Source organism: Pelodiscus sinensis, chromosome 1 (assembly GCF_052426305.1).
Source record: "Pelodiscus sinensis isolate ZL-2025 chromosome 1, ASM5242630v1, whole genome shotgun sequence".
Classification (NCBI taxonomy): Eukaryota; Metazoa; Chordata; order Testudines; family Trionychidae; genus Pelodiscus; species Pelodiscus sinensis.
The window spans coordinates 271,282,638-271,297,468 of NC_143052.1; the positions used below are offsets into that span (position 1 = coordinate 271,282,638).

Below are 14,831 nucleotides of genomic sequence, written 5' to 3' on the forward strand. Positions count from 1 at the left end.
TCAGGTGGCCTGTGACCAGAACTGGTTGCATCATTAGTTTCCCAGGCCAGGTACTGACCTAATGAGGACTAGATAAATACCTGATATAAATAGGATAACATCAGAAATCTGATATTTACCAGTTATAGTTTCTGCTGACCTCTGCACAAGGTGTCTGTGAAAGCACTTTGTTGGGCTTAACCCAGATAATTTCCTCATACTAGTAGATTCTTAACAAGCATGAAGGCTCTTAAAGTTTATTCCAGAGTTTCTGGCCTGGTGCCACCCCATAGCACATCCCAAATACCCTGTCCTCAGCTTCCTTGAGGTTCTTGAGATAACTTTTTCACAGTCCAGAATATTTAAGTACTTAAGTATCCTTGGGGGTGTCTTATTTACTTTGTCTTCTTCAGAATACAGACTTGTCCCCTCAGTTCCAAATTTTTCTTCTTTTTGGTTCGGAGTAGTAGGGGGAGGGGAGCTGTGCTAGGACTTGAGTAAGGCTCTTCTCCTTGATTCTTGAGTCCCACATCCTTCCAGGGGGGCCTGTGCTATGATTTAAGGCCAGCTTCCCCAGCCCATCTGTCGCCAGTTTCTAGGCCTGTATTACAACTCATCTCTTAGTTCTGCAGCCCACAGCTTTTCTACAGGGGCTTTGCTGGTAGGCAGATATTCTCCTTTCCAAGCTACCTTTATTACCTCGTTCCCCTCTGGTTCTCAATCTCTAAGGGCTTCTCTTTTATCTCCAGTCTGTCATGTGGCTGTGATCATTTTGCCTATGTGTGGAGGGGAACTGAGAGTGTCACAGATAGATCAGAACTAATGTTCTCTCTAATCTTTTTCTATTTCTGTGTTGAATATAATTTTTATGTGCATCACCAATAGAAATAAAAACCAGCTGTGGGCGCTCTACTAATCAGCTGGGTGGCATGTGAATCTCTCCTGGGTGGCCACAGAGGTGCCAAACTTACAGGGAACACTGGCCTTGACCTTTTACTTTTTAAAGGAACCAGTCACACTGACAGGTTGAAAATGTAAATGTTATTTCCTAGCTTATAGATAATTATATTTGTAGTGTCTGAGTTCATTTGCTTTTAATATTAGTACAGTTTCATGATATCCCATTTTGGCAGGCTTTCACTGGTCTGGTTGTTATTAAAGGAGAGGGACCCTGCTGAATTCAGCTCTGAACTACAGGGGGAAGGCTAATCCACAGTATGGGACTGCTAAATATACTATGTCTGTTCACTTAAGTTCCGAGAAACATTTCTCTTCCCCCATGCTTTTTTTTTTTCCTTAACCAAGGAATTTTTTAAAAAAGAAATCAGCTGGTTTATTTTAGCCAGTTGAGCACACTAAATATTCATATTCCAAGATAATTTATCCCGAATTGGACTTTCAATGGTAATTGTATGTTGATTGAGGAAGATATTTTGCAGTATAGTATCTAATCATGCCGATAATGATGGATAATTAATCTCTTGTAAAGTTATATCCCCTTAAAAAAAATTTTTCTTTTGTTTAACTTTTTCACTTTTAACTCTTGTCTATTTACAGATGCTGGATTAGAAGTGAAAGTAAAAGACCCTCCAAAAGGAATGATACCACCTGGAACCCAGCTTGTTAAACCAAAAGCAGAACCTCAACCAAACAAGGTTTGGAGAACAAGAATCCAAACAATTTGGATTCTTTGTATATTTTGGTTGATTAGAATAGTAATTCCAAACTAAAATATTTGCAAGTCATCTTTGTAGACTGAGTGCCCAGAACAGAAAAAGGAAAGGGAATTTCAATGTGTTTCTATTTGATTAACCTCTTTTCCTGAAATGGCAGGTTCATTCAGTAACTGGCCTTCATTTGGTATGACAACCAGTCATGTAGATCCTTGGTGGCTCCATGCCTATTATTACACAGCACTGAGACTGTTTACCACAGGAATGATAAATTAATTTTATTCAGCTTTATGGATTATAATGAGAGAGACAAAACATTTAAGCAGACTTTTATATTCTCTTTGTCACTGAGAATAAAATCATCTATTTGTTTTTCCCTCTTTCTGAATGTGTTCTCTTCCTCCTCTCATGTTTTCTTCATTCTTTCTCCTCTAAATTATTTCTTCTCCCAAACTTCTCTCCAGACTTTTTTAATCTTTAATATTTAATTTTCCCCTACTAGACAATCCATCCACATGAATTCACATAAGATTTGAAAATTTGAGCCCTCTCCCCGTACACATATACGCATACAACTTTAGTCATATGAGTTCAAAAAAAAGAGACCTTCATGTTGGAACTAGCCACAGAAGCAAGCCAACCTGTGCAGCTACAGAAGCAGATTGAACAGGAATCTAAATCCACTGATTTCATCAGATGTTTTACACCTTAAGCTTTTACTCAGATGTTTTTTCCTTTACTGATTGTATTCTTGTTGCTTTCCTATCTTCCTTCCCTTAGTCTCTTTACTGTCACTCCACGTGTCTACCATATTCCTCTCCTTTCCTCATTTTTCTCCTGATTTTACCCCTTAACTTCCCCAACACATCTAGGAACTCTAAAGTATTCTGTTGTTTCTGGTGTAATATGATACTTGTGTGGCTCCAAATGCAGGTAACTTTCAGTCTAGGTAAAGAAATTCTAGCATCTTCAATGTTGTGAAGTGCACTAGAGATAAGCAATTGAGAGAGAGAGGCGTGAACAAAAAAGCAACTGTTCTAGGTACCCAATGCGATAGGGTATCAGACTTGCTGTTGACATGGATCATTGTTGACAAACAGTCACTCAAACTAATTACCAAGGTATTTGCTCTGGACTTCATCTTGGATCCGTTGAGACAGCGTGAAAGACACCAAAACAATGCTAAACATTTACTAATATTTAGAGCCCTGCAAATCCGTGGATATTTTGCTCTATATCGTGAATTATTTTTGTATCCATGTATGGCTGTACAGATATGCTGCTACTCCTGTTTTATGTGCCACAGACAGAAGCCTTTGTCTTCTTTTTTGCATTTTCTTTTGAGGTGTCATCTATCTTTTTCATGGTTCTAAATATATTAGACAATATGACCAAAGTAATGGTTTGCCAAGTGTTCAGCAAGCACATGAAACGCAGACCCTTTTATCAGTCTTCGTAACCCTGCTACTGGGATAATTTAATTATTTCACTTCAGCTGAAGAGAGACACTTATCTCATTTAAAATGAGGGTTTCTTTAGAAAGGAATAAAAGTTACAAAATGACTGCAAGAGGTTTCTGAAGTAATTGTAGTAAAGCATTCTCTGTATAGGGGTACATCCCTTCTGTATAAGGCTTGATTCGCAGTCCACACTTGTTTCTCATGAATATATCACTCTATGGTAGGGCTATTCAACATATGGCCCATGGGCTGCATGTGGCCTGCGGCCCGTTTGTTTGTGGCCTGTGGTGTGGTTTGGGGTTATGCGGGGCTCAACACGTGGCCCGCAGGTGGGATCCTTTGAACGTGGCCTCCTCAATGACATGCTCCACAATGACAAGGTGTCTTTCAGGTAGGGTGAGCAGTGAAAGACACAAGCAGACAGGCTGGCTGGAACAGACGGATAAAGGGTGTCGGTGTTTCTAGCCCCCAGGGAGGAGGTGCTAGGAGTGCCAGGGCATTGTGGAAAGTGCTTTGTATTCATGTCCGCCAGAGTGAAAGAAGCTGTTTGCATGTATTTGCATATATATTGTCGTGTATATGCAACCACACTTGAGTTGTGGCCCTCGGCATGTGCTGTGAGTATCATTGTGTCCCACAGGGCTTCCAAAGTTGAGTAGCCCTGCTCTATGGCTTAGGAAACCTAGAGCTAATAAAGAACTGGAACTAGAAAAGATTAAAATAAAATATTTTGCTGAGAAGCTATTGAATCTTTTAATTTATTAGTCAACGTGACTAAACCTAAATATATATGTACCTGAAACTCAAAGAGCTAGAAACATAGGTGACCTAACATTCTGAATTCATCCTTCTTTATCTTGTATTTAAAACGAAAGGTCCAGATTTCTGATCCAGATCTTTATTAATGAAGGTTGTGTCAAAATTTCATCCAGACCTGTCCCATATGGATTCTTAAAACAAGTGCCTCTTTTCTGATTCTGGTAGTGATCAAAGTAATTAAATAGGCAAGAAATTCCAGTCTGTATTCCATCAAGGGAATCTGTAAAGATAGATGGAACCTGTGGATCTTCAGTATATTTGGCACAACAGTATCATAGAATCATAGAATAATAGGACTGGAAGGGACCTCGAGAGGTCATAGAGTCCAGCCCCCCGCCCTCAAGGCAGGATCAAGCTCCGTCTACACCATCCCTGACAGATGTCTATCTAACCTGTTCTTAAATATCTCCAGAGAGGGAGATTCCACCACCTCCCTTGGCAATTTATTCCAATATTTGACCACCCTGACAGTTAGGAATTTTTTCCTAATGTCCAATCTAAACCTCCCCTGCTGCACTTTAAGCCCATTACTCCTTGTCCTGTCCTCAGAAACCAAGAGGAACAAATTTTCTCCTTCCTCCTTGTGACACCAAAAGCACTAGCTGGTTCTGAGAGCAACCAAACTGATACAGCAATATATTTTTATGATTGTGCATTCATGTAAAATACCAGAAAAGTGGACTAAGAATCCAGTCTGTAATATTGGAAGCAAGTAAATTCCCTTCATCAGTGGAAAAGCTTCTTATGCTAAATGTGGCACACCTAATGGGAGCCCCTGAGTTAAGGGAATTTCTAGCTGGAACAGTAAGACCTGCTGCAGGAACCTTAGGTAGATCTAGGAGTATCAGCCCAAGAAGTAGTCAGGGAAATACTTACTCATTTTAGGTAACAATGAGGCTCTAGAGTGCATGGCACAGAGTCACAGATGGGACACCTCAACTGCTTCCCCCCCCCCCTCCCCGAACTCATTTATTTCCAAAAGTAATACAAAAACATTGCTATTCCTTGCCACACACTTGAGTAGAATCATGGGACTGGAAGGGACCTTGAGAGCTCATCAAGTCCAGTTCCCTGCATTCGTGACAGGCCCAAGCACTATTTAGACCGGTGGTCACCAACCAGTAGATCCCAATCTACTGGTAGATCTTGAAGCCTCTGACAGATGATCTTGACTGGTTTGGCCAAGAGGCTATCAAGTGCCAGCACTTCAGCAGCCCCTCTCCCCACCGCTGCTCATCTACTGCCCTTTGCCTTAGAGCTGCCCCTCCTCCTGGGGAGTGTCCTGCTTTCTGGCCTGGGCAAGGAGGGGTGTTCATATCAAGGTGCCCCCTCCCACACTGCGTCCTTTCTCCAAAAAGCAAAGGGGGGGCACAGCAGGACTTGGGATGGAGTTTGCTGGCTGCTTTTGGGAGTGGTGCAGGGACAGGGCAAGGGTGAGCCTGCCATAGCCCCACTGCACCACCAACCAGGAGCCACCTGAGATAAGCAGTGCCCAGCTGGAGCCCGCATCTTGAAACCTTACCACCATCATGAACCCCCTCCTACACCCTAAGCCCCACCCTAGCCCCGAGCACTCCTGCATCCCAACTGCCTGCCCCAAGAGCAGCTCGGAGCCCCTCTCATGCTCCAGATCCCTTAAAGAAGACCAGAGCCTGCACCCCAACCCTCTGCCCCAGCCTGATGAAAGTGAGTGTGGGAGGCAAGAGAGGGAGAATGGAGTGCTTGGGGGTGAGGCCTCAGAGAAGGGTGGGAAGGAAGTGGGGCAAGGGTATTTATATTTGAGGTAGATCTTGGATTGCACTTAAATTTAAAAAGTGATCTTGTGCTTAAAAAGGTTGGAGACCTCTGATTTAGACCATTCTTGACAGATGTTTGTCTAACCTGCTCTTAAAAATCTCCAATTATGGAGTTTCACAACCTCCTGTTGTGAATTTATTCCAGTGCTTGCCCATTCAGACAGGAAGTTTTTCCTAATGTCCAACCTGAACCTCCTTTGCTGCAATTAAGCCCATTGTTTCTTGTTTTATACACAGAGATTAGGGAGAATAATTGTTCTCCCTTGTAACAGTGTCCTAGGTACAGAAAAACTACTTTTGTGTCCCCTCTGTGTCTTCTCGTTTAAAAACTAAGCAAACATAATTCTTTCAATCTTCCCTCATGTTTTCCAGACCTTAAATCATTTTTGTTCTTCTCTGGACTTTTTCCAATTTGTCCACATCTTTCCTGAAATATAGTGCCCCAGAACAGGTCATGATACTCCAGTTGAGGCTTTAGCAATGCAGAGAAGAGCAGAAGAATCACTTTTCATATCTGTATTGCAACACTTCTGCTAATAGATCCTAGATTTATGTTCGCTTTTTTTTTTTGCAGTAGTATTATACTGTTGACACTCTTTTGTTTGTGATCCACTATGTCCTCCACACACACACCGGATCCCTTTCTGCAGTGTTCCTTCCTAGGTAGTAATTTCCTATTTTGTATGTTTCTCTACAAAAATAGTCCAGATGTTAGTTTGAGTACCATTAAACTTGATGATCAGTAGAGGACATTCAGTACTTAAGAGTCAGAGTGAGTAAAAGGAGACTAATGGAGCATTGCAACTGACATCATGGGCTAAGGAGGTCATTGCTGACTCAGTGGAGACCTCTAATCTGTAGTATATTGTAGTTCCTGTCAAAAGTTCTAAGCCTCATCTATTTCTAGCTATAGTTCGAAACACTGAATTTGGTAATCAGCTGCTGCAGGGAAAAAGATCTCTCCTCAGTAATTTGCATACATCTGAGACCGTGTTAAATCTGTCATAGATTGTGTCCCTCTGGAACTAAATCTGCAATTCCAAGATCTTACCCATCAACCATTTGAATTGTTATACTCCTTCACCTTTCACCTTCCTTCACCTTTCAAATAACAACGGTGTTATGAGAATTCCAAAATATGTGCAGACCAGATGCTACTTTCCACTGGAATTCTATTAATCTTAAGTATGAATCGTCACAATATGGGTGCATGAAAGATAATAAAAATATCTACATAAGTAGAATAGAATTATTTAGGAAATCAGTACTTCTTTTTTGTTGCCCTTTCACGCAAAGGGGAAGAAGATGGCTAAATTAGCCAATGTTCAGGTGGTTTACAAATAACATATCTGAAGCTTACAGTAACAACTGATCTGAATGTTAGTCTTAGGGGCTAGTGTACACTAATGCTGTAAGTTGTTCTAAGTTGTACTAGTTCAGTTACATAAATTGCATAACTGAAGTTGGCACAACTTAGGTCAACTTACAGCAATATTTACACTAACATAACTTCCTTCTCTCAGGGAGGTGAAATACAGACATCAATAGGAGAGCATTCTCCCATTGACTTAGCATGTCTTCACCAGACTCACTAAATCGACACCGCTGCATTGATCACTACAGTACCAGTGTAGTTGGTAGTGGAAACATGACCTTTGTCTCTAAATCCCTAGAGAGTGTTTGCTAATATGAAAATAATCTACTATATATTTGAGAGAGTTTGTCTGTGTGTCGGTCTGTTCAAGAACTCCTAAATCGTAAGAGCTAGGACCACCAAATTCAGTATGCAGCTTCCTTTTATCATAACTAAAAAGGATTTGGTTGTGCCAGGAAAATGGACTGTGCCTGGAATGGGATTGATTCTCGTAAAACCATACAGAAAAGAGACAGAATCACCAGGCCGGTGAAAGAAGTCTGGAACTGCCCCAGTTCTGAGCCTTCCACATCCATGAAACCTTTAGGGAGGTTGGGTTGGGAGGGGGAGATGAAGCTCCCCTCCCCCCAATATGTATGGCAGCATTGCTGGCTGTTCCACTTTGTCAAGAAAGTGCATAGTTTGCTGCATTCCTCACTGGCTGGAGAGCGCATTGGTCAGACGACCCTGGACCTGCCCCAGCCAGGGGACATCCACACCTCCCCTGGCTGTGCCCACTGTAGCTGTAGCGTCCATGAAGAGGCACTTCTCACCTGGGCCCAAGCTGCTGCAGTGAAAGAGTTCTGGTGTAGTCCTCTCTCCCTGGGGCAGGCTACATACTGAACAACTCATCTGCAACCTCACCGCAGGGCAATGATTTAAATGAAACACATGCATTTTCATTTTATTTCCCCAAAACAAATATTGAGTTAAGGGCACCCAAGCAACGTAGGGCAAATCTTCTAATGTCAAATTAGAAGTAAATTCAGAAAAGATGTAAGGATACATTTTTCTGTAACTTATTACAATTTGTTATAAAGCTTTTTTCAAATGAAAATGATTACAAAAAGCATTATACTTTCTTTTAGAAATTTAACATAATTTATTTTTAAAAAGAGGATTAATGCACTTCAGAAAGTTTAAATATCTTAACCCTGAATACATTTTTCTTCTCAACATCATTCTAAGGGCCAGTAAAAGATTTTGTGGTTGTGTTACTGTCAGTTTTTACATACAAAGTTTGTTGATGCAGGAAAACTTAGTTTTAAAACATGTATTGCATTTGTGAGGTAGAACACAGTCTGAAGAGACTGTGATCTTAAACCACTCATCTTTCATCCCAGCATAGGGCAGAATTCTGCTAGTGGGGTAGTGTGGGACAATAATGGCAATAAGAAGGTTTTGGTGGCACAGGGACTATAGCAAATCATAACAGGAATAAGGAGAATATGATGTAAACTTGTTATGAGCAACTGGATGACAATGGCACACACATAATGAGGGATGACTACTGGCCACAGGTGGGTGTTTAAAACATGTAGACAAACTCAGACGGATGTAAATTATTTCACCAAAGCTGTAATGTTGAGATGCTCCACCAAATAGAAACCCAGTAGTCTTGGGCTGTATTCTGTAGAAAAACAACATTGAAACTATAAAAAAAAAACTAGGTGATGTACCTAGTGTTGCACAGGTCCTTAATCGTTGTAATGTTTGGTGGTTGGTTTTGTAAATTAAAAGGGAAATGTGCATGCTTTATGTACATGATTGTATAGGCCGGAGGGTGGGGGGGCTCAGAGCAGGGGGTTGGGAGTGGGGGGGCTCAGGAATGGGGTAGGGGTGCAGGAGTGAGGGCAGGGAGTGGGAGGTGCAGGATTCAGGGCAGGGGACTGGGAGGCCAAGGAGGGAGCTTACCAGAGCAGCAAGAGTGGCACTGCTATGGCGTCAGCTCATCCTGGGGGGAAGGAGCAGTGCTCTCCAGCCATCAGCTCCTCCTTAGGGCCTGGGGCTGCATTTCCTGGTTGGTGGCTCCATCCGGGAGGCCAGGGCTGCAAGGATCAGCCCTGGCATGGAGCTAAACTAGAGGAGGCTCAGCTCAGAAGGATGGCCCTGGCCCTCTAGCAGCACCCCCCTCACTGTTTCCTGCAGCCTGTGGAGGGGCGGGGGGAGAGGGAAGTGGCATTCCAAGACTGGCCTGGCCTTCAGCGTGTTTCTCTCTCACCCGTGGCCTGCAGATGGTCTACAGAAGGAACAGGCTCCAGGAGCTGGTCCAAGCCTCCGGGGGCTCCCCATATCCTGCAGGTTGTTGGTGGGAGAGGACAAGGCCCCCATTTCCTATAGCCTGGCCCAGGGGAGGTGAGGCTCTGAGGACCAACCCTGGCCTCCAACAGTCCCCTTCCAACCTCATGTGGCCTGCAGGCTCTGGAGGCCGCCCTTGGCCTGCAGCAATCCCACCTACCGTGGCCTATAGCCTGTTGGGAGGAAAGGTGGGGGGTGTTGAGGCTCAAGTGACTGGACCCAGCCTCCAGCAGCCCTTCCCCTGTGGCCTGCAGCCAGGAGTGGCATGCAGCAAAGGGCTGGGGAGGCTTTGGGGTAAGGGAGCTACTTAACAGTGTCCTGGTAGATAAGATGGCAGAGCTGTAGCCTTGCTGGCCAATCCATTGGTATTGTGGCTAGCCTCAGTGGATACACTGCACGATAGGTCTCCCTTGCGACCTTGCTGCTCCTCTCATATTGCATCCCTCTGAAAAGCCCTTCCCTTTGCATTTATGGAAAACTGTCCTTGTCTCGGGGCTTCCAGTTGTCCCAGCACAATGAAACTCTCGCCTTGCTTTAAGTTAGGAGAAGAGGAAGCAGCATACCAATTTAGTGGCTTTAGCTTTTACCTTTCAGGAGGAGTTCTTAAGCAAACGGAGTTGCAGACAGGCAAACGTAACTCTAAGAAAATATACATAGATATATAGAGATTAAAATAAAATGTGAAGATAATATTTCATTGACGTTTCTGATGTTCTTATGTTCATATAATAGATTTGTTTTCAATTGAACGTAGTTTTGCTATAAGATTTTTTGCATTGGTTATACATAAAAACATAAGCTTTACACAGCAGCTGTGGGAAACTAGCAACAAACTCTTGAGACTGCCATTTCATTACTGTAACATTTCAGAATCTGTTTAACCTATTTCTGTATACTCTGGAGAATTCTGTTCCATTTTTTTTTCTGCCTTACTGTCTTCCTTTGCCTTTCTTAGGTTCGCAAATTTGTGGCCAAGGACAGTGCAGGGCTTCGTATCCGTAGCCACCCTTCCCTTCAGAGTGAGCAAATAGGCATAGTGAAAGTCAATGGATCCATCACTTTTATTGACGAGGTAATTCATAAGAAACTTCTGTTGTAAAAAGAAAGGGGGTGGAGGGGGGGCTAAAGATGCAAATAAATGGTCTAATTATCGTGTATAGAAATTGCCTTTTCTATAATGAAAGCAAATTGCATCAGATACAGATTTTTGTATTTTATATCAGTCTAGATTTTCAGTGACATTTTACTTATTTTTATTTATATATATATTTTTTATGACTCCAACAGACTTTGAGACTGCAGTCTGAAGAAGTGGAGTAGTAATATTACAGATTTGCTGTGGTATCTTTAGGGATTGGCTGTTTGAACATTTAATCTATAAAACACTACATTGAAATTGTAGAAAGTGTTTTCATTAATCTTTCATTTATATTTCTGAAAGATTATAACGTGAGTAAATCTGCATGTATCATCCTCATCCTTACAATGTAACTTCATATTTAACTGAAGTTATAAAAGCCAAGGTGGTGCTCATGAAACCTAAAAGTGAAAGGTGGGGAACGTTACAAGGAAAGGTCTGGCTTTAATTTTCAATGATTTTTTTCTAGTGATTCTTCTTACTTGCACTGCCTGGTACAAATGACTTTCACAGTTTAGCCTTTTAAAACGTATTCTTCATACTGCTTTGTCATCCTTCGCTGCTTTAAGTGCCTCAACACTCTTCCCTACTTTCCATATGTCCTACCATAATAGCAAAGAGCTTATCTCTAATGCTGCCATTGTCTGCCTGATCTGAAATCTTTCGTCCTTGCTTGCTATGTATTAGTTGCGGGAAGGCACGGCTCGTTTTTGTTGCTTGTTTCCCATAGATTCACAATGATGATGGTGTTTGGCTGAGACTGAATGATGAAACAATAAAGAAGTATGTTCCTAACATGAATGGGTACACTGAAGCCTGGTGCCTGTCTTTTAACCAACATCTTGGCAAGAGCCTTCTGGTCCCTGTTGACGTAAGTAAAAGGTGCCTTTGAAGAATACTAGCAGTACACTCTGTCCTCATTACAAGGCTTTCTTTAATTAAGGCTGCAGCTGTTCAGTCCTGAGGTAAACCACACTATACTAAATATTGCCTTATATTTGTTCGAGTTCTTTAGGGCTACTGTGTAATGAGGGTGGAGTGTAGAAAGGTTAAGGCCCTTAACGCTGAACAGTCTTCTCCCCCTCCCCCCACCAAAAAAAAAAAAAGAAGAAAGGAAGGAACAACAAAGTAGGATCCAAGACTACAATTGTGCACCAAGGATCAGACTGATTGGAAATTATGTGGTCTGCACCAACTGTGTTTTATATAAGCCTAACACGTATTTATTCATAACACTGCCCAATGGTGCTGTTATTTGCCCACATTAACTTAATATTTATTTTATAGATGGAGAGGAGTGTTTCATTTCATGTCTGGGTTTTAGTCTTTTAGTATTTTTCACAATATTATTACACTCATGGCAATGCAGTACAAATCTCTGGTGAAATTGTGATGTTACTGGCAGTAAAAAATTTGGGCTATTAGAATGTTCTTTTGGTTCTATTAATTTTTCATTGACCAATCTCTTTGTGGATTTCACAGTTGAGTCTTCACATTAGCCAGCAATTTCTTGCCATCACAAGATTTTCCTAATGTTTGAGGGGGAAAAAATTACGTTAATGAATTTATAATAGCAATAAGCAAAATGCAGGTGTGCGGCTTTAGGAAGTAAATCAACAGTACCAGAATTTGGAAATAGAAAGTGCCTCCTCTAGCTTCATGGATTTTGCCTTCTTGCCAGTAAGATCATATATTGACAGAACAACACTTGTACATTGGGACCTGTCCCAATAGAAACCATATCCGTGGAAGTATCTTGGTAAAAACCCATTACATTAAGAAACACACCATCTTCTTTGAGTATCTGCCCTTGTGAGTACCACTTTAGAATGTTGACTTGCCCGTGTACTCTCAATTGGACACTTTTATGTGCATTGCTCATTCCTGTGCTATACAACCTGGAGCCTCAAAGTGAGAATTTGGAGAGAAGGAGAGAATCTGCTTGCCATTTCTGTTCCTTCTCAATTGCCTTCAGTTTGAAATGGTGTCCACTGCTTCTTTATTTGCCCTTTATTTTACTTTAATTCTTACTTTGCTGATACTTTGCATACAGGGTGCAGGGTGCATGTTCCTACTTCTCCTCATGTCCAGCTAGGACAGATTCTTCTTCAAGTGCTTGCTCATGCTGATGCCATATAGTTGTGCGCACCCTTGTGCACAGTTGTTGGAGATTATTGCCTTAGGAGTATCCATAAGGTCAGCTGTCATGCTCCCTTGTGTCTAGAGATGTGAACGACTAATCGACTATCCAATAAACAAATGCTTATTGGATAGTCAACAAGATAGTCAGCTAGTCGCTCCTCCCCTCCCCCTTGCTTCCTCTGTCAGAAAGAGGTAGCGGGGGGGGGGGGGTAGAAAAGGAGATGCTTAAAGTGGCAATACTGCGTGGAGACTGGGGCCAGAACCTGGGCACCAAGTGGTGCTGCTGCTTTGAAATGCTGCATGCAGCCAGGAGTACCCAGCTGGCCCTGGGCTGCACACAGTGTTTCAGAGCAGCAGGGCTGCGTGGAGCCTGAAGTCAGCGGGGGAGTCCCAGCTGACCCTGGGCTGCACATGACACTGCTACTTGGAAGCACCTCCGGGAGCACAGGGCCAGCAGGGAATTGCTTGAGTTCCTCACTGGCCCAGTGCTCCCCATAGTGTTTTCGCCTTTGAAGTGTAGGAACAGCCCTCAGGCTGAAGCGCCCTTACTGACTAATTGAACAATTGATGCAAATTGCATCGGCTATTCAATTAGCCAAATTGAAATTTTACATCCCATCTTGTGTTATGTTCATGCACTGGTGTTTCGGGTGCCAGTGACCCTGTGCCCCCTCAGTTCCTTCTTACTGCCTATGATGGTTGGAATATCTTCTCTCGCAGGACAAGAATGTTAGTACATCTTTACAGTCCATTGTTCATTTTCTTTGTATGTAGTTTGTAGATATTTAATTAGCCGTTAAAGTTAGTGTGGTAATTAGTCCTGTCTGGCACTTTGTCTCAGAGTGGGAGATGTCCTATTCTTCTGGCTTCAATATATGTTCATCATGTAACAGGTCTATAATGCCTATCAGTGATCCCCATGATAGGTGTTTGAAGTGTTTGGGTGAGTCTCATAGAGAGGACACATGCAGAATCTGAAGAAATGTTCACCCTAAAACCCAAAAGGAGCAGGCTATGCTCCTGAGGTCTCTTGTCATGGAAGCAGCCCTCTTGCTTGGATCCCACACTTAGCGTTTCAGACTTGCTGCGTTTCACCTATTTCCCCTTGTAGCTGTCACCATAGACTCAGTTAAAACACCTGTCTCAGTTAAGACCTCAACACCTTAGGGCAAGCCATTCATTGGACTGCTCCATAGGGCAGTGGAACATCCAGACTGCAGGTGTAGAGCCCCTTCTCTGTGGCCTAGGATCTCAGTGCTGCACCCTCAGTCTCTAGTCAGAATGCTCAGATACTCAGTGCTCCAGTACAAGCAACCTTCCTGCCAAAGATCACAGGACACCTTCACCTCGATGCTCTTCCAGACATTGGGCTCCATAAGGACAGGATTGTTTCCTATCACAGCATGAGTTCCACCTGCATCGTTACAGCTTATTGGGCAGGCATTGATCCTTGCTCTCATCTCACCAGTTGCTGATCTAGGTCATTTAGCAGATTCAGGCCTCGACAGCTCTGCCTTGGTGGTCCAATTCAGACCAGGAGTTCAACCCCTGACTAAGGACAGTGACTTGCTGCTGACTCATTAGATTGGTACAACATGTGCAGTGTTGGCATAGCAGCAGTGAAAGTGTCCCACTCAGTGCTGTAATGCCAGTCTCATATTCCCATGGCCTCTTCAGACAAACTGCCTTGGGCACTGCCAGTACTAGAGTCAGTACACAGTGCCGAGTCTGATGCAGGCCCAACGCAACAGGCTGCAACATAGAATCATAGAATATTGGGGTTCTAATCCAACCCCTTGCTTGAAGCATGACCACCCTCAACCAAATTGTACCAGCCAGAGCTTTGTCAAAGCCGAACCTTGAAAACTTCTAAGGATGGAGATTCCACCATCTCCTGAAGTAACCCGTTCCAGTTCATCATCCTCCTGGCAAAGTAGTTTTTTCCCCTAATATCCAACGTAGTCCTCCCCCTCTGCAACTTGAGTCTATTGCTCGTGGCTTTGTCATCTGCTACCACTGAGAAAAGCCTAGTTCCATCCTCTTTGGAACCCCTCTTCAACCTTAGTTGAAGGTTGCTATCAAATATCCCTTCACTCTCATGTAGACTAAATA

General features: G+C 42.8%; 1 protein-coding gene across 19 annotated transcripts in view; it reads left to right on the top strand.

The window, feature by feature from the left end:
- The window catches only part of MYCBP2 (MYC binding protein 2), a 376,578-nt gene that overhangs the window by 242,790 nt on the left and 118,957 nt on the right, over positions 1-14,831 (top strand). For 16 of the 19 annotated variants that reach the window (XM_075918843.2, XM_075918845.2, XM_075918849.2 and 13 more), the window contains 3 exons: positions 1,537-1,634; positions 10,395-10,511; positions 11,308-11,448. In XM_075918843.2, the coding sequence (XP_075774958.2) occupies positions 1,537-1,634; positions 10,395-10,511; positions 11,308-11,448 (356 nt within the window). The remainder of the gene's footprint in view (positions 1-1,536; positions 1,635-10,394; positions 10,512-11,307; positions 11,449-14,831) is intronic. The other 3 variants (XM_075918852.2, XM_075918855.2, XM_075918857.2) reach the window with 1 other exon arrangement.